Source organism: Pseudophryne corroboree, chromosome 4 (genome assembly GCF_028390025.1).
Source record: "Pseudophryne corroboree isolate aPseCor3 chromosome 4, aPseCor3.hap2, whole genome shotgun sequence".
Classification (NCBI taxonomy): Eukaryota; Metazoa; Chordata; class Amphibia; order Anura; family Myobatrachidae; genus Pseudophryne; species Pseudophryne corroboree.
The window spans coordinates 210,142,973-210,167,039 of record NC_086447.1 but is presented as its reverse complement, the minus strand read 5'-3'; the positions used below and the strand labels follow the sequence as shown (position 1 = coordinate 210,167,039).

General features: G+C 47.1%; 1 protein-coding gene across 2 annotated transcripts in view; it reads left to right on the top strand.

The window, feature by feature from the left end:
* ACSL3 (acyl-CoA synthetase long chain family member 3) overlaps positions 1-24,067 on the top strand; it is a 221,819-nt gene that overhangs the window by 151,708 nt on the left and 46,044 nt on the right. For both annotated transcript variants that reach the window (XM_063915902.1, XM_063915903.1), the window contains exons 4-5: positions 7,080-7,189; positions 9,984-10,119. In XM_063915902.1, coding sequence (XP_063771972.1) covers positions 7,080-7,189; positions 9,984-10,119 — 246 coding nt within the window. The remainder of the gene's footprint in view (positions 1-7,079; positions 7,190-9,983; positions 10,120-24,067) is intronic.

The following is a 24,067-nucleotide window of genomic DNA, read 5'->3' as shown; positions in this document are numbered from 1 at the left end:
CATGGACAGGGAGAAGTGGTCCTAGTGTGTGAGCATGGATAGGTAGGAGAAGTGGTATTAGTGCGGACTGGTAAAGGGAGAAGTGGTCCTAGTGATAGGTAGGAGAAATAGTCCTAGTGCGGGCAGGGATAGGTAGGAGAAGTGGTCCTAGTGTGTGGGCAGTATAGGTAGGAGAAGTGGTCCAAGTGTATGGGCTCGGATAGGTAGGAGAAGGGATCCTAGTGTGTGGGCTCGGATAGGTAGGAATGTGGTCCAAGTGTGTGGTCTGGAATAGGTAGGAGAAGTGGTCCTCGTGTGCAGGTTGGGATAGGTAGGAGAAGTGGTCCTAGTGCGGGCTGGGATAGTTAGGAGAAGTGGTCCTAGTGATGAGTAGGAGAAATAGTCTTAGTGCGGGCACGGATAGGTAGGAGAAGTGGTCCTAGTGATAGGTAGGAGAGAAAGTCCTAGTGCAGGCTGGGATAGGTAGGAGAAGTGGTGCTAGTTAGACTGGTGTATAGTTAGAAGTTGCCCTAGTGATAAGTAGGAGAAATAGTCCTAGTGCAGGCTGGGATAGGTAGGAGAAGTGGTCCTAGTGTGTGGGCTGGGATAGGTAGGAGAAGTGGTCCTAGTGCGGACTGGTATAGGCAGGAGAAGTGGTCATAGTGATAGGAGAAATAGTCCCAGTGCGGGCTGGGATAGGTAGGAGAAGTGGTCCTAGTGTGTGGGCTGGGATAGGTAGGAGAAGTGGTCCAAGTGTGTGGGCTGGGATAGGTAGGAGAAGTGGTCCAAGTGTGTGGGCTGGGATAGGTAGGAGAAGTGGTCCTAGTGCGGACTGGTATAGGTAGGATAAGTGGTCCTAGTGATAGGTAGGAGTAATAGTCCTAGTGCTGACTGGTATAGGTAGAAGTGGTCCTAGTGTGTGGGCAGTATAGGTAGGAGAAGTGGTCCAAGTGTGCGGGCTGGGATAGGTAAGAGAAGTGATCCTAGTGTGGACTGGTATAGGTAGGAGAAGTGGTCCTAGTGATGGGTAGGAGAAATAGTCCTAGTGCGAGCAGGGATAGGTAGGAGAAGTCCTAGTGCGGGCTTGGGGTAAGGTAGGACAAGTGGTCTTGGACCAAGGTAGGATATACATTCAGGTCCATAAATATTGGGACATCAACACAATTCTCATATTTTGGGCTCTATACACCACCACAATGGATTTGAAATGAAACCAGATGTGCTTTAACTGCAGACCTTCCGCTTTAATTTGAGGGTATTTACATCCAAATCAGGTGAACGGTGTAGGAATTACAACGGTTTATATACGTGCCTCCCACTTTTTAAGGGACCAAAAGTAATGGGACAATCGACTTAAAAGCTATTTCATGGACAGGATTGGGCTTTTCCCTCGTTATTTCATCATCAATTAAGCAGGTGGTCTGGAGTAGATTCCAGGTGTGACATTTGCATTTGGAATCTGTTGCTGTCTACTCTCAATAGGAGATCCAAAGAGCTGCCACTATCGGTGAAGCAAGCCATCATTAGGCTGAAAAATCAAAACAAACCCATCAGACAGATAGCAAAAACATTAGGTGTGGCCAAATCAACTGTTTGGAACATTCTTAAAAAGAGAGAACACACCGGAGAGCGCAGCAATACCAAAAGACCCGGAAGACCACAGAAAACTGTGGTGGATGACCGAATAATTATTTCCCTGGTGAAGAAAAACCCCTTCACAACGGGTGGTATTCATGTGACCGGCGGTCTGCTGACCGACAGTCACATGACCTCCTCCACCATCCCGCCGGCTCAGTATCTCGATGGTCGGCATGCCGACCAACAGGGACTATTTCCACTCGTGGGTGTCCACGACACCCATAGAGTGGGAATAGAACCCGTGGCGACCGCAGGTTGCCACCGAGCCCGCAGCATGGCGAGCGCAGCAAGCCCGCAAGGGGCTTGCTACACTCGCCCCTCCCCGCCGGGATCCCGGCGTCGGTATGCTGCCGGGATCCCGGTGTCGGTAAGCTGACCGGCGGTCAGGAGACCACCGGTCAGCCATACTACACCCCTTCACAACAGTTGCCCAGATCAAGAACACACTCTAGGAGGTAGGTGTGTATGTGTCAAAGTCAACAATCAAGAGAAGACTTCACAAGAGTGAATATAGAGGGTTCACCACAAGATGTAAACCATTGATGAGCCACAAACACAGGAAGACCAGATTAGAGTTTGCCAAACAACATCTAAAAAAGCCTTTACAGTTCTGGAACAACATCCTATGGACAGATGAGCCAAAGATAAACTTGTACCAGAGTGATGGGAAGAGTATGGAGAAGGAAAGGAACTGCTCATGATCCAAAACATACCACCTCATTAGTGAAGCATGGTGGTGGTAGTGTGGGCATGTATGGCTGTCAATGGAACTGGTTCCCTTGTATTTATTGATAATGTGACTGCTGACAAAAGGAGCAGGATGAATTGTGAAGTGTTTCGGGCAATATTATCTGCTCATATTCAGTCAAATGCTTCAGAACTCATTGGACGGCGCTTCACAGTGCAGATGGACAATAACCCGAAGCATACTGCGAAAGCAACCAAAGGTTGGTTGTTTTTTTTGGTTTTTTTAAGGCAAATAACTGGAATGTTATGCAATGGCCAAGTCAATCACATGACCTGAATCCGATTGAGCATGCATTTCACTTGATGAAGACAAAACTGAAGGGAAAATGCCCCAAGAACAAGCAGGAACTGAAGACATTTGCAGTAGAGGCCTGGCAGAGCATCAACAGGGATGAAACCCAGCTTCTGGTGATGTCTTTGCGTTCCAGACTTCAGGCTGTAATTGACTGCAAAGGATTTGCAACAAAGTATTAAAAAGTGAAAGTTTGATTTAGGATTGTTTAGTTTGTCCCATTACTTTTGGTCCCTTAAAAAGTGGGAGGCACATATAGAAACCGTTGTAATTCCTACACCGTTCACCTGATTTGGATGTAAATACCCTCAAATTAAAGTGGAAAGTTTGCAGTTATAGCACATCTTGTTTGTTTCATTTCAAATCCATTGTGGTGGTGTATAGAGCCCAATATATGAGAATTGTGTCGATGTCCCAATATTTATGGACCTGACTGTAGATGTGGACCTAGTGCCAGCCTAGGATAGGTAGTAGAAGTGGTCAAAGTCCTAGTTAGGCTAGATAAAAGAAGTCCTATATAGTATAGTACTGGAGAGGATAGGTAGGAGAAGTGGCAGTCATAGTGCCAGCTAGGGTAGCTAGAAGGTATTTGTTAAAGTGCTAAATTATAGTACCACATAAAGATGGGTAGGAGAAGTGGTCATAGTGCCAGCTATGGGTAGGTAAGAGCAGCAATCATAGTGTCACCTAGGCTGGTTCAGTTGTGGAACAAACACAAAGAAATAAATCTTACAAGGGAACAATGTATAAATTAGAACTAGTCTCCAGTATAAGATTATTTGCTCCTTCCTTGTATCACGATTATGCAAAGGGTTTGCCCAGATCTGTAGTTAGATAATCTCACTGGAGACAAAAAGCCTAAACGTTTAAACTTAATTAAGTGAAACTTTTTTTTTCATGCCTCTCTTCTTCGCTGATGAAAGGATCTCCCAAAGTTAAAAGGCATATATTTTATCATAATTTTTTTAAAATTTTTATTAACAGATTTAAAATTAGTCCCTGTATGAACATGGGTGCATAAATAAAACAAAAAGCCTAAGGTCATCCATTACCCAGTTTCCCATGATAGATCACCACTGGCTTGTTTGAGCTGGCTGCTAGCTTTTAGAGATCACAACAGAAGACTGCATTTAAGAAAACAAAAAGTTGAATGTGTTATGCTGGGTACACACTAGCAGATATTATAGATATACATATCATTAACTGATCGGCGGGTGTGTATAAACGATATGTATGTGAACACCCTCGTTCAGACATATCGCGTCGGCCATGCAGCACAGACGATGACCAATATATCTTCCGATATATATTGGTGCATTGTTCTGTGTGTATGGCCGACCCGCGATAGGTTGCCTGTTCAGCGCGCCACCAGGGTGGGCAGAGTTATTCAAATCCATTTCCTGGAGTCCGCGAGGGAACAGCAGCAGCAGCCAGGGATCCCTGGTTAGAGTGAATTTTGTAAGGAGGGGGAGGCGCGTGTGTCCTTGTCGGGGGTGCTCTATTAAGCCGGAGCAGTAACCATTGCAGTGCGAAAGGGGGAGGGTGTTTGCTTGCTTGAACTGTGACCTACGAGGGGAGGGGAGATACGTTTGCTGGCCAGAACTATACGGGGAGGGGAGTGCGTGTTATTCAGCCGGAGATGCAACCGGTGCAGCAGGGGGAGGCGCATGGAAAAAATATAGGGGCCTGGCTTCATGGGGAAGGGTGTGGCCACAAAATAATACCAATTCATAGTACAGTGCACAATAGTCTCCATTATTCAAATTACGCCACGTAGTAGCGCCACTACCCCATTTAGAGCCCCTTTTTACACATTACGGCAGACAGCGTCCCCCTTTTTAAACATTACGGCAGACAGCGTCCCCCTTTTTACTCATTACAGCAGACAGCGTCCCCCTTTTTACACATTACGGCAGACAGCGTCCCCCTTTTTACTCATTACGGCAGACAGCGTCCCCCTTTTTACTCATTACAGCAGACAGCGTCCCCCTTTTTACACATTACGGCAGACAGCGTCCCCCTTTTTACACATTACGGCAGACAGGATAGAGAGACAGAATAGATGATACTTAACATCTCTCCGCTGGCTCAGGCAGTCAGGCTCCTCTGTGCTGGCAACTTCGGAGGGAGGGGGACTCGGGAGCCGTAGCAGCGCACTGTAATTGGTAGTGGCGCCGCTGCAGCTGTCCCTCTCTTTCCGCATTGGCTGGCTGCCGCCGCTCTGAATGCTGGGATGAGGGAAGCGCATCCCAGCATTCACAGCAGCGGCGGCCAGCCTATGTAAAAGGAGAGGGACAGCTGTAACAGCGCTGCCACCAATTACATAGCGCTGCTGTGGCTCCCGAGTCCCCCTCCCTTCTCCTCCTCCCCTGCCCCTGGAGCTGCTCCTCTGGTGGCAGCACACGTACACAGCGGCTTGAATTGAGTCAGTTTGACTCATTACAATGCCGCTGATGACTTCAGGGAATGCGGGCAGTTGCACCCTCAGGGAACTGCGTTGTGTGCCAGGCACACACGTAGTTACGGCTGTGGCAGGCCAGGGCTGTGCGGGGAGAGGGATGCGATTGCTGGCCGGAGCTGTGCGGAGAGAGGGGCGAGTTTGCCGGGCGGAGCTGTCTGGGGAAGTGTGTGAGTTTGCCGGGCGAAGCTGTGCAGGAAGGGGGGTGAATTTTTCCTGGGTGGAGCTCTGTGACCCAGCAGGGGGTGCGGATGCCATGGCTGTGTGTAATACAGATAGCAGTATTGGACTGTGGGTGGCAGTGTCCCATGTGATTGCAGCATGTCCCAGGATAGGGTACTCCAACTGGCACCTGAATCCCTAGTCCTGGTCCTGTGCAGAATGGATGGCATGTGAGAGAAGAGGGAGAGGGACAGCCACATCTTCCAGTCTGCTAATGTGAGTTATTACTGGAACAGGAGGCTGGTCTGGCCATTGTTGGAGGTGTCCTTCAAGGGCTGGCTGGAGTGATGGTTGCTGCTGGTCCAGGGGCTGAGTTCCAGCCTGGAGGTGCTGAGTGAAGCTTGGGTCAGGTGGGAATTCAGACCCCCCCCCCCCCCCCCCCTTCCTTATTACTGTGCTGGGTGAGTACCCAGTGTACCCCGCATTACACCTCTGTACCGCCCAGTGCCTCTGCCATATTCTGTGGTGTAGGGATAACCATCGAGGATTGCAGGAGACAGAGAAAGCAAGACCGTGGAAGATGGAGGGAGACAGTGAGAGAAACAAACTGGTTAAAAAAAAAGGCCTATTTCCTTTTCCTGTGTGCGCTATAGAAGGCCAGACCATTATGTAAAGTGCAGTAATATTTTGCACAGTTCACAGCGACGATCTGTCAGTGTGTACATAGGAAAGATTAATTGGCCAATGTCCTCAACAACAGATATCTGCAGATAGCAGTGGTGGTTGGTCAATGTGTACCATCTACAGATATATCTGCAAATATATCTATAGGTGTGTACCCACATTTAAACTTCAGATGTGGTTTTTGTCCAGTTGAATCAGGAAAACATTTCCCTGTTGCCTGACACTCATAGTAGCTGTGATCCCTGGAATTGAGAGTATGGAAATCAATACATAGTGGCAATCCTTATATTAGGTAAAGAGAATGGACAGTGCTTCATTGGTTATCAACAATTTGGCTGTTTGTCGGAGCTGTTCTCCATTGGAATCTGCAGTCGCCAATACAGTCTCTGCTTTGTTTTTGCAGCAGAGCTTATGTAACCATGATGCTACCATGTATGGCAGAGACACAAGACCTGCTTGCTGTGTCCTGGAGCTTCTGCCACTTCAGGGACTGTAATATCTAGAAGATGCCTGTGTACATCTCCCTACTCCTCCTCTCCCACACCAATCCTAAGATCCCAGGCAGAAGTGCAGCTGCTGTCCCCTCTCCGTGGGGGAGCAGGGATGAAATCTGCACAACGCTACATTCATTTGGAAAAAGGGCACATAGAAGTCCTTCATTTTTTCCTGCATGCATGGAAAGTCAAGCAGCTGGTCTGCATTAGCTGAAATATGTTCCAGCGCTCAGACCATGGCTGGACGCCCCATTCCCAAGGTTTCATTAAAGAAGGTTAAAATAGAACACTTTCTAATATAAATGGAGGCTCTGAAAATCTGTTAAATAGAAAAGAAATAAAAGCAACTTGCTGTGTTAGACAGTCATGTATCTGTTTTGAGTTTCTTTCTTTTAGGCTGTTATAGGAATAAATAGTGTTGGATATTACAGGGATGTTTTCTAATATATATGTATAGGAAACATAATGCATGTAATGTACAATAAGGGTTATATATTATAGGGATGTGTAAAATAATTTTTCCTTCCAAAATAAGCCATTTAGTGGAGACTTCTGGCATATTGGCTTCTTGATGACTGTATGTAAAACAGTGTTGATGTTCTGACTCTTGTTTTTCTATTTTCAGTTGTGACATTATATTCAACACTGGGTGGTCCCGCCATTGCCCATGGGCTGGCAGAAACCGAAGTTACCCATATAATCACCAGCAAGGAGCTCCTGCAGTCAAAGCTGAAGGTATTGATGTCCCTTAATGGTGATTATTAATGTCCCCAGTTTATTATGTTCCAAAGTATTTCTAAATGACTTTTCAATGTAATATCCTTTGCAGTGTGTAATGGAGGGGGTGCTGGTTGGCAATTGCAGTTTCTTGTGACACGGATAATGTTGTGTTTCGGGTTACATTTAGAATTCCGACTTGAAGCCCAGTAATATTACGTTTAATGAACACACTGATTTGCTAGCCAAACAGACGTGTTATTTTTGTAATTTTTGGTCTAATCTGCAGAGGTTTTGGGGAACGGCATCTGTATTCTGATCGGCAGGATCCCGACCGCCGAGATATTGGCCACATCCCTTAGGGGACCACTGGTCATTTTACCTGTACCATTGGTGAATAGCGAGCCTGTGGAAGCACAGGTGTAAACCCTCATGAGTTTCATTGCTGGTGGTTTGAAAAATCAGTGACTCAGGAGTGTACAGTATTTGTGGTATACTGGATGTTTTCAGGGGGGATGCGGATAGTCCTAAATATGCCACCTAGAGATTTCTGGCTTTCACTTTATTTTGGCAGATAACCTATAATTCTGTAGAGGCCATATATACTAAGCCCTAGCGATAACCTAGGTTTTGTGTCACTGCTAAACACATAGTCTAGTCTCTCCACAACTTCTCAAGAAGCGTTTGTTGGTGCAGCTGAGTGATACTGGGTGGTAAGCACTTTCATTGGGAAAAAAGAATTATAATGATTACCTTAAGACAGGAAATAAAATTGTTTTTTAAAAATATATAAAAAAAAAAAAAGAAAACTGTTCTTTACCTGAATAATAATTTTCTCCTGGTACTGACTCCTATCCACTTTTAGCTGGTTGGCAACCGTGAGTTTGCACATAGGGGACATTTACTAAGCAGTGATAAGAGCAAAGAAGTGAGCCAGTGGAGAAGTTGGCCATGGCAACCAATCAGCACTGAAGTAACATCTATAATTTTGCATATAATAAAATGATACAGAGCTGTTGATGGGGCAACTTCTCCACTGGCTCACTTCTCCGCTCTTATCACTGCTTAGTAAATGTCCCCCATAGTCTAAGTTTAGTGAGGGCTTGTCTTCTGAATTGCAGGTCATGCTGAGTTGTACATATGCAGAGTATACTTGACGACTCATCCTTTCTCCCCTGCGGGAGAGTGTCAGCAGTGTAGATGCCGCTGATTGCTGAAGTGAGTGGGGCTTTGTGCTTCTTATCATGTGCTTCTTATCAAGATGACGTGAATCTCTGAGAATAGAATCAGTGCTCCCTCCCCCAGCACCACCTGTCCTACCCTTTTCAGTAGGAAATGGGCGGGGTGTCGTAGTATCACCTGTTCTATCTACGGCTCGCATTTGCAGCACAAGTAAAACAAAACATAACCATAAATACCAGCTCGTCTTGGCAGTAGATATACACCAGGTATTCCTCTGTCTGAAAAGGACCTACTGTCCAACTCGCCAAACAGTTCAACACCGCACTCACTTCAAGCAGTAATGGTGTCTCTCTCTCTCTCTCTGCATGTCAGCAGCTTGCTCCCCAGCCTGACAGGATTTCATTACACCCATGCAGGGTGCATTTCTGGCGGTTTAAATTCATAGGACGGAAATCTTGGACATATATATATACAGTACCTGCCCTCACTCACAATTCCACTGTCATCTCACCATGTAGTGTGAGAACTATTGCAGCCAGCTTACGTGTACTTCTGAAACGGCCCCGTAGTATTTGGAATCACACAGCGAGAATGTGCTGCATACTTTTTAGCTAACATGTCCAATACCATCCTTTCAACTCATCAGGAGGCAGAATTATATACTGCAGGAATTTGTAATAATACACTTTGAGAAAACATGAAACAATGTTTCATAAGTCATCAAAACGCAGAACAATAAACGCAACGTTAACAAACGCAACTTTATCAAAACACAGAACAATAAAAGCTACGTTAAACGCAAATATTACATTATTTTAAAAAGTGAGGTTTTCATTCTCTCGATCGTCTGGTTCATGAAGCCAACATTCTAATTATCCTTGCTTAGAACTTGCTCCATGCAGACTCTTTTGACGTAAAGTAAACAAAGGCGCTATCTGTGTCCCGAGTGTTCAGACTTGGCGGTGCTGCTTTGTTTTGGGCATAAGTGTTCTGAGTTGAATGTGTGCCAGTTCTAGCAGCCTATATATACAAATCTTACTTTGCACTTTTCGCTCTTATTCTGGCCAGCATAGTCTCTACATAGCCCTGTTTATATATTATGTATATTTTGGCATATCATCAGTCTAAAGAATATCATATATAAATAAAGGTTAAATAAATAATGTGAAAAGCTATGTGAGTATATTATATTGGTGGCTTAAAATACTACTTGCTAAGGCGGCACTCGGAGACTTCTCTAATAAGGTGAATAAACCAACATAAGTTATTTAAATGTTTGTTTGCACCATGTTCACTTGTGTGTTGTTTTCCTGGAGAAGGGGCTGCGACCCCCAAAACGTTGAAGCCCATTAAACACATGTTGGTTTATTCACCTTATTAGAGAAGTCTCAGAGTGCCGCCTTCTGTTCTCCGCTATATTGGGGCGGCAGTTCCCCTAAGGAGAGCACCGGAGCCAGTGCCCTGGTGTGCAGCAGAGTGCCGGGCTGCTTTTTGTATGTATATTATATATTAAAAAAAAAATATATATATATATATATGTGTATGTATGTATATATATATTTTTTTTACCATGTCTTTTGTCTGAGGTTCTGTACAGTGACTAAGAATTCTGTATTACTGTAATCCACAGAGCATCCTTCCTCAGGTCCCGCTGCTACGGCACATCATCCTAGTAGATGGCAGCAGCAGCGCACAGCAAGCTGACTACCCCAGTAACATCACTGTGCACAGTATGGAGGCTGTGCAGGCTCTGGGGGAAAAGCAGGGTAAGTCCTGCTTAATTTGCTGCTAATATATAAAGCTGTTGTAAATCTAAAATGCTACTTTCCGTTTATAAAGCAGCTGCTAATAATAATCACCACAATGATGTGTAGGTTTCAGCTGCTTAGCAAGGTTTTGAAGTGTATGATAAAAGGAAGGAGATGTTTTCGCTGTACACCAGACATAGAAAGCCAACAACACAATTCTTGTCCATCCTTGCCAGCTACATGTGTGCCCATTGCAGAGTGACCTGGCAGTGCAGCAGGAACTGCTTGTTTAAGCCTATTAAATAAATAACCATACAGGGAGCTGAAAATTACTTTATTGCAGTGAAGAATAACTGGCTAATGTACTTAATAAGCATCTGGCGGTCTTTCATAGAATGAGTGAGTTTATGTACGTACTGATATAAGATTTATAAGGTGCGCCTCTTGTTGCTCTAACTTTTTCTTTTAGATTTATTGGTTCTCTGCAATATATCCTGTACTGTATGTGTCAGACCTCCACATTAATGTCTTACCATTCATTCCAAGCAGTATACTAACAAGGTAGCACTAATAGTCCCCCATATCATTGCAGCATATAGATGGTTTTTGTCCCGGTAAAAAAGAAAAACGGGACAGGGAAGATAGCCTCTTTTTGGGGGCACTCCTTGCTTCAATTTATTGTTTAAAAAACAATTTTAATAAAGTTTATTAAAAACGATCATGATAGTGTGAAAATATTTCTCTGACGTCCTAGTGGATGCTGGGAACTCCGTAAGGACCATGGGGAATAGACGGGCTCCACAGGAGACTGGGTACTCTAAAAGAAAGATTAGGTACTATCTGGTGTGCACTGGCTCCTCCCTCTATGCCCCTCCTCCAGACCTCAGTTAGATTTCTGTGCCCGGCCGAGCTGGATGCACACTAGGGGCTCTCCTGAGCTCCTAGAAAGAAAGTATATGTTAGGTTTTTTATTTTACAGTGAGACCTACTGGCAACAGGCTCACTGCAACGAGGGACTAAGGGGAGAAGAAGCGAACCTACCTGCTTGCAGCTAGCTTGGGCTTCTTAGGCTACTACACCATTAGCTCCAGAGGGATCGACCGCAGGACCCGTCCTTGGTGTTCGTTCCCGGAGCCGCGCCGCCGTCCCCCTTACAGAGCCAGAAGCATGAAGATGGTCCGGAAAATCGGCGGCAGAAGACATCAGTCTTCACCAAGGTAGCGCACAGCACTGCAGCTGTGCGCCATTGCTCCTCATACACACTTCACACTCCGGTCACTGAGGGTGCAGGGCGCTGGGGGGGGGGCGCCCTGAGCAGCAATAAAAACACCTTGGCTGGCAAAATAATCACAATATATAGCCCCAGAGGCTATATATGTGGTAATTACCCCTGCCAGAATCCATAAAAAAGCGGGAGAAAAGTCAGCCGAAAAAGGGGCGGAGCCATCTCCCTCAGCACACTGGCGCCATTTTCTCTTCACAGTGTAGCTGGAAGACAGCTCCCCAGGCTCTCCCCTGTAGTTTTCAGGCTCAAAGGGTTAAAAAGAGAGGGGGGGCACTAAATTTAGGCGCAATATTGTTTATACAAGCAGCTATTGGGGAAAATTCACTCAGTGATAGTGTTTATCCCTACATTATATAGCGCTCTGGTGTGTGCTGGCATACTCTCTCTCTGTCTCCCCAAAGGGCTGTGTGGGGTCCTGTCCTCAGTCAGAGCATTCCCTGTGTGTGTGTGCGGTGTGTCGGTACGGCTGTGTCGACATGTTTGATGAGGAGGCTTATGTGGAGGCGGAGCAGATGCCGATAAATGGGATGTCGCCCCCTGTGGGGCCGACACCAGAGTGGATGGATAGGTGGAAGGTATTAACCGACAGTGTCAACTCCTTACATAAAAGGCTGGATGACGTAACAGCTGTGGGACAGCCGGCTTCTCAGCCCGTGCCTGCCCAGGCGTCTCAAAGGCCATCAGGGGCTCAAAAAAATGCCCGTTGCCTCAGATGGCAGACACAGATGTCGACACGGAGTCTGACTCCAGTGTCGACGAGGTTGAGACATATACACAATCCACTAGGAACATCCGTTGCATGATCTCGGCAATAAAAATTGTGTTACACATTTCTGACATTAACCCAAGTACCACATAAAAGGGGGTTTATGTTTGGGGAGAAAAAGCAGCCGGTGTTTTGTTCCCCCATCAGATGAGTGAATGAAGTGTGTGAAGAAGCGTGGGTTCCCCCGATAAGAAACTGGTAATTTCAAAAAAATTACTGCTGGTGTACCCTTTCCCGCCAGAGGATAGGTCACGTTGGGAGATATCCCCTAGGGTGGATAAGGCGCTCACACGTTTGTCATAAAAGGTGGCACTGCCGTCTTAGGATACAGCGACTTTGAAGGAGCCTGCTGATAAAAAGCAGGAGGCTATCCTGAAGTCTGTATATACACACTCGGGTATTATACTGAGACCTGCAATTGCCTCAGCATGCATAGTGCTGCTGCAGCAGGGTCTGATACCCTGTCAGATAATATTAATACCCTAGACAGGGAGAATATGGTGCTAACATAGAGCATATTAAAGACGTAGTCTTTATATATGACGGATGCACAGAGGGATATTTGCCGGCTGGCGTCCAGAATTAATGCAAGGTCCATTCTGCCAGGAGGGTATTAGAGACCCGGCAGTGGACAGGTGATGTTGACTTTAAAAGGCACACAGAGCCTTATAAGGGTGAGGAATTGTTTGGGGATGGTCTCTGGGACCTCGTATCCACAGCAACAGCTGGGAAGAAAATTTTTTACCTCAGGTTTCCTCACAGCCTAAGAAAGCACTGTATTATCAGGTACAGTCCTTTCGGCTTCAGAAAAGCAAGCGGAGACGAGGGAAGAGGAAAAAAGCTGCACCAGTCAGCCAGTTCCCAGAATCAAAATTCTTCCCCCGCTTCCTCTGAGTCCACCGCATGACGCGGGGGCTCCACAGGCGTAGCCAGGTACGGTGGGGGGCCGCCTCAAAAATTTCAGCGATCAGTGGGCTCGCTCACAGGTGGATCCCTGGATCCTTCAAGTAGTATCTCAGGGGTACAAGCTGGAATTCGAGGCGTCTCCCCCCCGCCGTTTCCTCAAATCTGCCTTGCCGACAACTCCCTCAGGCAGGGAAGCTGTGCTAGAGACAATTCACAAGCTGTATTCCCAGCAGGTGATAGTCAAGGTGCCCCTACTTCAACAAGGACGGGGTTACTATTCCACACTGTTTGTGGTACCGAAACCGGACGGTTCGGTGAGACCCATTTTAAATTTGAAATCCTTGAACACATACATAAAAAAATTCAAGTTCAAGATGGAATCGCTCAGGGCGGTTATTGCAAGCCTGGAGGAGGGGGATTACATGGTATCCCTGGACATCAAGGATGCTTACCTACATGTCCCCATTTACAATCCTCACCAGGAGTAGCTCAGATTTGTGGTACAGGATTGCCATTACCAATTCCAAACACTGCCGTTTGGACTGTCCACGGCACCGAGGGTCTTTACCAAGGTAATGGCAGAAATGATGATACTCCTTCGAAAAAAGGGAGTTTTAATTATCCCGTACTTGGACGATCTCCTTATAAAGGCGAGGTCCAAGGAGCAGTTGTTGGTCGGAGTAGCACTATCTCGGGAAGTGCTACAACAGCACGGATGGATTCTATACATTCCAAAGTCACAGCTGGTTCCTACCACACGCCTACTGTTCCTGGGGGATGGTTCTGGACACAAAACAGAAAAAAGTGTTTCTCCCGCAGGAGAAAGCCAAGGAGCTGTCATCTCTAGTCAGAGACCTCCTGAAACCAAAACAGGTATCGGTGCATCACTGCACACGAGTCCTGGGAATAATGGTAGCTTCTTACGAAGCAAAATTCCATTCGGCAGGTTCCATGCAAGAACCTTTCAGTGGGACCTCTTGGACAAATGGTCGGGATCGCATCTTCAGATGCATCGGCTGATAACCCTGTCTCCAAGGACCAGGGTATCTCTACTGTGGTGGCTGCAGAGTGCTCATCTTCAAGAGGGCCGCAGATTCGGCATACAGGACTGGGTCCTGGTAACCACGGATGCCAGCCTTCGAGGCTGGGGGGCAGTCACACAGGGAAGAAATTTCCAAGGACTTTGGTCAAGTCAGGAGTCGTCCCTACACATAAATATTCTGGAACTGAGGGCCATTTACAATGCCCTAAGTCTGGCAAGGCCTCTGCTTCAAAACCAGCCGGTGCTGATCCAATCAGACAACATCACGGCAGTCGCCCATGTAAACCGACAGGGCGGCACAAGAAGCAGGATGGCGATGGCAGAAGCCACAAGGATTCTCCGATGGGCGGAAAATCACGTCTTAGCACTGTCAGCAGTGTTCATTCCGGGAGTGGACAACTGGGAAGCAGACTTCCTCAGCAGACACGACCTACACCCGGGAGAGTGGGGACTTCATCCAGAAGTCTTCCAACTGTTGGTAAACCGTTGGGAAAGGCCACAGGTGGACATGATGGCGTCCCGCCTAAACAAAAAACTAGATATTGCGCCAGGTCAAGGGACCCTCAGGCGATAGCTGTGGACGCTCTAGTGACACCGTGGGTGTACCAGTCGGTTTATGTGTTCCCTCCTCTGCCTCTCATACCAAAGGTACTGAGAATAATAAGAAGGCGAGGAGTAAGAACGATACTCGTGGTTCCGGATTGGCCAAGAAGAGCTTGGTACCCAGAACTTCAAGAAATGATATCAGAGGACCCATGGCCTCTACCGCTCAGACAGGATCTGCTACAGCAGGGGCCCTGTCTGTTCCAAGACTTACCGCGGCTGCGTTTGCCGGCATGGCGGTTGAATTCCGGATCCTAAAGGAAAAGGGCATTCCGGAGGAAGTCATTCCTACGCTGATAAAAGCCAGGAAAGAAGTAACCGCAAACCATTATCACCGTATTTGGCGAAAATATGTTGCGTGGTGTGAGGCCAGGAAGGCCCCTACAGAGGAATTTCAGCTGGGTCGTTTTCTGCACTTCCTACAGTCGGGAGTGACTATGGGCCTAAAATTGGGTTCCATTAAGGTCCAGATTTCGGCTCTGTCGATTTTCTTCCAGAAAGAACTGGCTTCACTGCCTGAAGTTCAGACTTTTGTAAAGGGAGTGCTTCATATTCAGCCCCTTTTGTGCCTCCTGTGGCACCTTGGGATCTCAATGTGGTGTTGAGTTTCCTGAAATCACATTGGTTTGAGCCACTTAAAACTGTGGATCTGAAATATCTCACGTGGAAAGTGGTCATGTTATTGGCCTTGGCTTCGGCCAGGCGGGTGTCAGAATTGGTGACTTTGTCATGTAAAAGCCCTTATCTGATTTTCCATATGGATAGGGCAGAATTGAGGACTCGTCCCCAGTTTCTCCCTAAGGTGGTATCAGCTTTTCACTTGAACCAACCTATTGTAGTGCCTGCGGCTACTAGGGACTTGGAAGATTCCAAGTTACTGGACGTAGTCAGGGCCTTGAAAATTTATGTTTCCAGGACGGCTGGAGTCAGGAAAACTGACTCGCTTTTTATCCTGTATGCACCCAACAAAATAGGTGCTCCTGCTTCTAAGCAGACTATTGCTCGCTGGATTTGTAGCACAATTCAGCTGGCGCATTCTGCGGCTGGATTGCCGCATCCTAAATCAGTAAAAGCCCTTTCCACAAGGAAGGTGGGCTCATCTTGGGCGGCTGCCCGAGGGGTCTCGGCTTTACAACTTTGCTGAGCTGCAACTTGGTCAGGGGCAAACACGTTTGCTAAATTCTACAAATTTGATATCCTGGCTGAGGAGGACCTTGAGTTCTCTCATTCGGTGCTGCAGAGTCATCCGCACTCTCCCGCCCGTTTGGGAGCTTTGGTAGAATCCCCATGGTCCTTACGGAGTTCCCAGCATCCACTAGGACGTCAGAGAAAATAAGATTTTACTCACCGGTAAATCTATTTCTCGTAGTCCGTAGTGGATGCTGGGCGCCCATCCCAAGTGTGGATTGTCTGCAATACTTGTATATAGTTATTGCCTAACTAAAGGGTTATTGTTGAGCCATCTGTTGAGAGGCTCCGTTATATTTCATACTGTTAACTGGGTATAGTATCACGAGTTATACGGTGTGATTGGTGTGGCTGGTATGAGTCTTACCCGGGATTCAGAATCCTTCCTTATTGTGTCAGCTCTTCCGGGCACAGTATCCTAACTGAGGTCTGGAGGAGCGGCATAGAGGGAGGAGCCAGTGCACACCAGATAGTACCTAATCTTTCTTTTAGAGTGCCCAGTCTCCTGCGGAGCCCGTCTATTCCCCATGGTCCTTACGGAGTTCCCAGCATCCACTACGGACTACGAGAAATAGATTTACCGGTGAGTATAATCTTATTTTTAACCTTATACTAAACTCTTTTTCATTGGTAAACGTGATTATATTTGATATGCTTACCCATTGAAATGAAAATAAGCGTATTCCAGAATTTTTAACGTATGGCTCAGGCGTTTTTTAAGAAAGCGATAATCAGATGTCCATTACACTGTTGTATGCTCTATATGCAAATTTTACTGTGTCTGAAAGATCGTCAAATAAATGCTCGTCTAGAGTCATCAAGTTTTCGGCTGACATAAGTGTGGAAGCCACAAGTTAACAAAAATAATGGAAAAGCAGTGCATCACTGCCAGGTGAATAAACATAGGTGATACATGTTCTTGATTGTAGAAACAATATTGGAATAATTTTCCACTACATCGGGCATAAACACTGAATGGGGAGGGACACTATATTGTAAATTAGAGCTTTAAACACCAGTCTTAATATCTATGTACAGACTTGTAGTATCGAGAATAGTACCAGTACCGGTTGCCCGACCACCTCTGCTGCATTCCTATGTGTGGGGACAATTCCCACAGTGAATAGGAGGTGAGAGAGTGGTGCGGACGGTGCTGGTGAGAAGGAGAGGAAAGAGCGGTGGATAATGAACTATTTTTCGGATTTTGTTATATATTAGACCTTACAGTGTTTGCGATAATCTTGCTCATCATTTTCATTTTTTCTATCTTGCTATAAATATAGCAACACTTGCAGTTCAGTTGATTAATTTAGAACAGGTATCCATTAATCCTTTATTATCCGTTTAAATCGCTGTTATTGTAACGGAGGCAGTCAATGGCTGAATATACTGTCAAACAGAATCCGTATTCAATTTTATTGGCACTTGCCCAAATAAAAGCGTACTGAGGGACACCCACTCAGGACTGTTGGTGAACAAGCCCTGCCTTTAGGGTGAAACGTACGTACAGCTTGGTAACGTCATCGTGACGTCATTCCGGAATCCCCGTGCTAAGAACACGGCGCCGGACACGGGCTCCAGAGAGACACAGGACACACACACACACGAATGCGGCACCAGTCTTCACAGTGCAGACCTCTTCTCTACGGACAGGTATTCAGGTGCCCCTCTCATTGAGGTGCGGCGAGTGAGATTTCTCTGCAATGACCTTACGGCTACCAGGGACATTCTGTACTCACAGCCCTCAACAGTAGCAGACACCGCTCTTTCCTCTCCTTCTCACCAGCACCGTCCGCACCACTCTCTCACCTCCTATTCACTGTGGGAATTGTCCCCACACATAGGAAGGCAGCAGAGGTGGTCAGGCAACCGGTACTGGTACTATTCTCGATACTACAAGTCTGTACATAGATATTAAGACTGGTGTTTAAAGCTCTAATTTACAATATAGTGTCCCTCCCCATTCAGTGTTTATGCCCGATGTAGTGGAAAATTATTCCAATATTGTTTCTACAATCAAGAACATGTATCACCTATGTTTATTCACCTGGCAGTGATGCACTGCTTTTCCATTATTTTTGTTAACTTGTGGCTTCCACACTTATGTCAGCCGAAAACTTGATGACTCTAGACGAGCATTTATTTGACGATCTATCAGACACAGTAAAATTTGCATATAGAGCATACAACAGTGTAATGGACTTCTGATTATCGCTTTCTTAAAAAACGCCTGAGCCATACGGTGAAAATTTTGGAATACGCTGATTTTCATTTCAATGGGTAAGCATATCAAATATAATCACTTTTACCAATGAAAAAGAGTTTAGTATAAGGTTAAAATATTTTCACACTATCATGATCGTTTTTAATGAACTTTATTAAAATTGTTTTTTAAACAATAAATTGAAGCAAGGAGTGCCCCCAAAAAGAGGATATCTTCCCTGTCCCGTTATTCTTTTTTACCGGGACAAAAACCCTGTATAATAAACATTTTTCATAAAATCAGGGGAGCACCACCAACACTTTTTGAATTCTGTCAAATTTATTTGAAATTCACCTTTATATATTGTTGGTAAATAATTTATCACACAAATACTATCTGTCAGCTGTGCAGGAATACCTCGTCTTTTGTTTCTCTAGCATATAGATGGTTACAGATGTGTCTTCATACATCATTGCTGCAGTCGCGCCAAACCGTGAGCAAGGTCCCGTGAGACTCTACATGTGCCGAGCGTCTTTTTTTACCTAAAATGCGTCTTAGTCGCAATGTGATGTGACTAGGACACACAGATGGTGCGGAATCATTTGATATATAACATTTGTATATCTGTGTGCGACAGTGTCTCTGATTTTGCCTACGAAGTGCTACAGTGCTGCGGCCGCAGCCTTTTCCCATAGCAAGTTATGCTGTGCTTCATGTACAGACTCAATCACCTACAGACATGTGTTGAATATCACATTAATCAGGCGTAAAAGACACGCGGCACAAGCAGAGTTGCATGAGACCGATCAGCCTGCCGCATGACGGGTCGGGCCTCCCCCTGGGGCATCCCAGGGTGGGGGTCCGGCTTCTAGGGTATACCCAGGAATGGTTGAAGACCACTTCAGATGCCTGGGTACGGGAAGTCATCACTCGAGGTTACGCCATAGCCTTCAAAAACCAACTCCCTCATCGATTTTGCCAGACAGACGTCCCGTCGGACCAGACAAAGGCAAACACTCTGCATTCAGTGGTACGGACCCTCCTGGATACAGGAGTCGTAGTACAGGTGCCTCTTGCTCAGAGGGGCCGGGGGTACTATTTTCCGCTGTTTCTAGTCCCGAAACCGAATGGGTCCTCCCGGCCCATTCTCAACCTCAAGGCACTGAACAAGTTTGTGAAGGTTTCCAAGTTCCGTATGGAAACCCTTCGCTCTATAGTTCTGGCTTTGGAACCTGGGGACTACATGGTATTATTCTGCTGATATTGTACTGTGTTGCCCATGGTTCACTCTGTCATATTATGTCAGCGTCTCAGGACGATGTGGGATCAGCCGCAGACCCAACGTGTGGTGGTGACGCTACAGACACATTTGAGGAAAACATAGCAGCGGAGGGTTCTGGGGGTTCTTTGCCCCCCAGTAGGGCCGTAGCAACGGGGGTCCACAATGATCCACCTTGGGCTACTTTCTCTACTTTACTGAATACGCTGGTAACTAGACTTAAGCCCCCTATGGGACCTCACATGTCGGTACAGCCACACATTATCCCTGCGGTTAATCCGCCATGGGCAGATCTCCTGTCCACTCAGTTACAGCAATTGAACCACTCACTGACTAAACAGAAATCTAACCCTCGCCCGCCTAAGACCAAGGGGTCCTCTAAGTGGGCCATTACTTCACAATCCACCCACGTCCCAGACACTTCGTCTGATGAGGATGGCGTGCATACTGACCCCACAGACACTGATTCAGATACTTCTGATGGGGAATCGCTCACAGGTGGATGTTCCTGACTTATTGGAGGCTATCAGACTCATTCTTCAAATTACTGATGACCCAGAGCCTGATGCTACTTCTAAGAAACCTGACAGATTTAAACGTCAGAAGATAGTTAAACAAGTTTTACCTCACTCTGACCATTTAGTTGACATACGTCAGGAATCTTGGGAAAATCCAGGAAAGAAATTCACACTTCACAAGAAAATGCTGGCTCGCTATCCCCTCGCTGCGGAGCTAAGTAAAAATTGGGAAACACCCCTGCCAGTGGATTCACAAGTGGCGCGGCGGGTGGTATCCTCAGCTCTGCCTGTAACTACCGTCACTTCTCTGAAAGAACCGACGGATAAGCGTGTGGAGGGTTGCTGGAGCTGTGCATCGCCCACTATTGCAGCTACTTGGGCTGCATAAGCTATTGAAGCCTGGGCTCAGCAGGTGGAAGTGGAGCTGCCTTCCAAAGTTTCTGATAATGCTAGACAATGTCTCTCGTATATTGTCACAGCCTCTCATTACATTAAGGAGGCGGCTTCTGATGCTGGTGTTCTGGCGGCCAAGGCTTCTACTAGGGTCCATTTTGGCTCACTGGATTCTATGGTTACGGTCCTGGTCTGTGGATCTGGACTCTAAGAAAACCCTGGAGGTGCTCCCTTTTAAGGGAGAAATTCTTTTTGGAGAGGACCTCAACAAGATAGTGGCTGACTTAGCTTCTGCTAAAACAGCGTGTCTACCTAGTACTGCTTTTTCGGTGCCGAAGATTAAGAGTACTTCCTTTCGCTCCTTTCGTCCTTCAGGTAAAGCAAAAGGTCAGGCGTATCCGAAACAGACTCGCACTTCCAAAACCACTAAGCCCAAACCAAAGCGTGCCCGGGCTGCCCGCCAGCCAGCTTCCAAAACTGACAAGCCTGCTGCATGACAGTGCAGGCCTCCCTCTGTGGTTTACCCAGGAATGGTTGAAAACCACTTCCGACGCCTGGGTACGGGAAGTCGTCACTCGCGGTTAATCAATCTCCTTCAAGAATTGTCCCCCTCAACGATTTTGCCTGACAGACGTCCCTTCAGATCAGGTGAAGGCAAAAACTCTTCATACGGTGGTACAGTCCCTCCTGGACACGAGTGGTAGTACAGGTGCCTTTGGCTCAGAAAGGCAAGGGGTACTATTCACCGCTGTTCCTAGTCCCGAAACCGAATGGGTCCTCTCAGCCTATTCTCAACCTCAAGTCCTTGAACAAATCTGTGAGAGTCTCCCAAGTTTTGTATGGAAACTATTTGCTCTATTGTTCTGGCCTTGGAGACCAGGGATTATATGGTCTCCCTGGACATACAGGATGCTTACCTGCATATTCCTATTGCAATGTCGCATCAGCAGTACCTGAGGTTTGCTGTGGGCAACCTCCATTATCAATTTCGGCTGTACCTTTTGGTTTGACCACGGCCCCACAAGTCTTCACGAAGGTCATGGCGGTAATGATGGCTGTACTCCGCCGTCAAGGGGTCAGGATCCTCCCGTATCTGGACGACTTGTTGATCCTGGCAAATTCCCCAGAAATTCTCCTAAGTCATCTGGATCTGACGCTCCTGTTTCTGCAAGTCCACGGGTGGCTCATCAACTTGAAGAAATCTTCCCTGGTCCCTGCTCAGAGCATGGTGCACCTGGGGGTGTTGTTGGACACTCGCAATCAGCGGTTGTTCTTGTCTCAGGAGAGGGTCCTGAAACTTCAGGACAGAACTCATGCTTCCTATCTCGTCCGCAAGTGTTGATACACTCGTCGATGCAAGTACTAGGTCTCATGGTGTCTGCTTTCGACATGGTGGAGTATGCTCAATTCCATTCCCGCCCTCTGTAGAAACTGATTCTTGCCAAGTGGGACTGCCTGCCTCACCGGATCAGGTCTTAAATCATCTCTTTGTCTCCGGAGGTCTGTCTGTCACTGACCTGGTGGCTGCAGGACCAACCTTTGAGCAGGGGTCATCCCTTCTGGATCTCCAACTGGGTTCTTCTGACGACGGATGCCAGTCTGAGAGGTTGGGGCGCAGTGTTGGAGCAACACTCCCTTTAGGGTCTGTGGACCAAGAAGGAGTCTCTCCTCCCGATAAACATTCTGGAATTGCGGGCAGTGTTCAATGCACTGAACTTGGCCCAGCATTTAATACAAAACAGACCTGTTCAAGTACAGTCGGACAACGCCACCACAGTGGCGTACATAAATCATCAAGGCGGCACTCGAAGCCGCATGGCAATGAGGGAAGTTTCAAGGATTCTTCAGTGGGCGGAACGCCATCTGCCGGCCATATCGGCAGTGTTCATTCCAGGGGTCCTCAGCTGGGAAGCAGACTTCCTCCGTCATCAGGACGTACACGCCAGATAGTGGAGCTTCCATCCAGAAGTATTTCAACTCCTAGTGGACAAGTGGGGCCTCCCAGATGTGGACCTGATGGCGTCTCGACACAATCGCAAGGTTCCGGTCTTCGGAGCAAGGACAAGGGATCCTCAAGCAGCATTCGTGGACACACTGGCAATTCCATGGAACTTTCGGCTGCCCTACATGTTCCCTCCGGTGTCACTTCTGCCCAGGGTAATAAGGAAGTTCAAGCAAGAAGGAGGACTCCTGCTTCTGATTGCCCCAGCGTGGCCCCAGACGGCATTGGTTCTCAGACCTTCAGGGTCTCTCGATGGAGCTTCCCCTTCTACTTCCGCAGCGCCCAGACCTCCTCGTTCAGGGCCCTTGTGTATATCAGGATTTGGCCCGGTTGGCTTTGACTACATGGCTCTTGAAGCTTCGGTCCTGAGGGCCAAAGGCTTTTCTGAGGCGGTCATTCAAACCATGTTGAAGGCCCGGAAACCGGATTCTGCCCGGATTTATCATAGGGATCCGGAATTCTTACTTTGCTTGGTGCTCAGCTAACAATCATGATGCGTACAAGTTTAGCACGGCCAAACTTTTAGCCTTTCTGCAACAGGGCCAGTGCTTGGGTCTTCGTCTGGCCTCCATCAAGGTTCATATTTCTGCCTTGTCGGTTTGGTTTCATAGAAAAATTGCGACTCTACCTGATGTTCATACATTCACTCGGGGTGTGTTACGGATTCAACCTCCTTACGTCCCACCTGTGGCTCCTTGGGATTTGTCGGTGGTTCTGGAGGCATTACAAGGGTCTCCGTTTGAGCCTCTTGAATCAGCAGACCTTAAGTGGCTTTCTCTTAAGGTATTGTTTCTACTGGCTATTGCCTCTGCTAGACGGGTGTCCTATTTGGGTGCCTTGTCTTGTAGGTCCCCCTATCTGATTTTTCACCATGACCGGGCAGTTCTTAGAACACGTCTCGGGTACCTACCGAAGGTCGTGTCGTCTTTCCACCTTAATCAGGAAATTGTGGTTCCGACCTTTGTCTCTCCTGAGTTGTCTTCCAGAGAGCGGTCTTTGGCTGTGGTACGGGCTCTCTGTATCTATGTGAAGAGGACAGCTCCCATTAGGAAGTCTGATTCTCTCTCTTTGTACTGTTTGGGTTTTCACAAAAGTGGCTGGCCTGCTCACAAGCAGATCTTGGCCAGATGGATTAGAACGGTGATTGCACATGTTTATGTACAGGCTGGTCGTCCAGCTCCTGATACTATCAAGGCCCATTCTGATCTGTCTGCTGGACCTTCTTGGGCGGTCTGCCGTGGTGCGACCCTTGAACAATTGTGCAAGGTGGCTACGCTGTCCACAGTAAACACGTTCATAAGGTTCTATGCCTTTGATACATCCACCTCCCAGGATGCTTCCTTTGGACGCCGGGTTCTTGTGCCCGCTACAGTGTGTTCCCTCCCATGAGGAACTGCTTTAGGACATCCCCGATGTTATTCCCTGTAGAACCCAGTGACCCCGCTGCAGAAAAGGAGATTTATGGTAAGAACTTACCCTTGTTAAATCTCTTTCTGTGAGGTACACTGGGTTCCACAGGGCGCCCACCCTGACGCACTAAGCTTCTTTGGGTTTGTATGGCATTAGCCGCTGATACATTCTCCTGTCGTGAGAATGCTGTGTACGTGGCTACTAGCGGTTGTCGTCTTTTACCTGCTACTGCATTGGACTGGTTAACAAAACTGAGTTCCTGTGCACGAAGGTGGGGTTATAGAGGAGGCGGCGCTATGCATCCTGGGAACAGTCAGTGCTTTTAGCCTGTTGGTGCCTCGGATCAAGAGCCTACTCTACACCCCGATGTT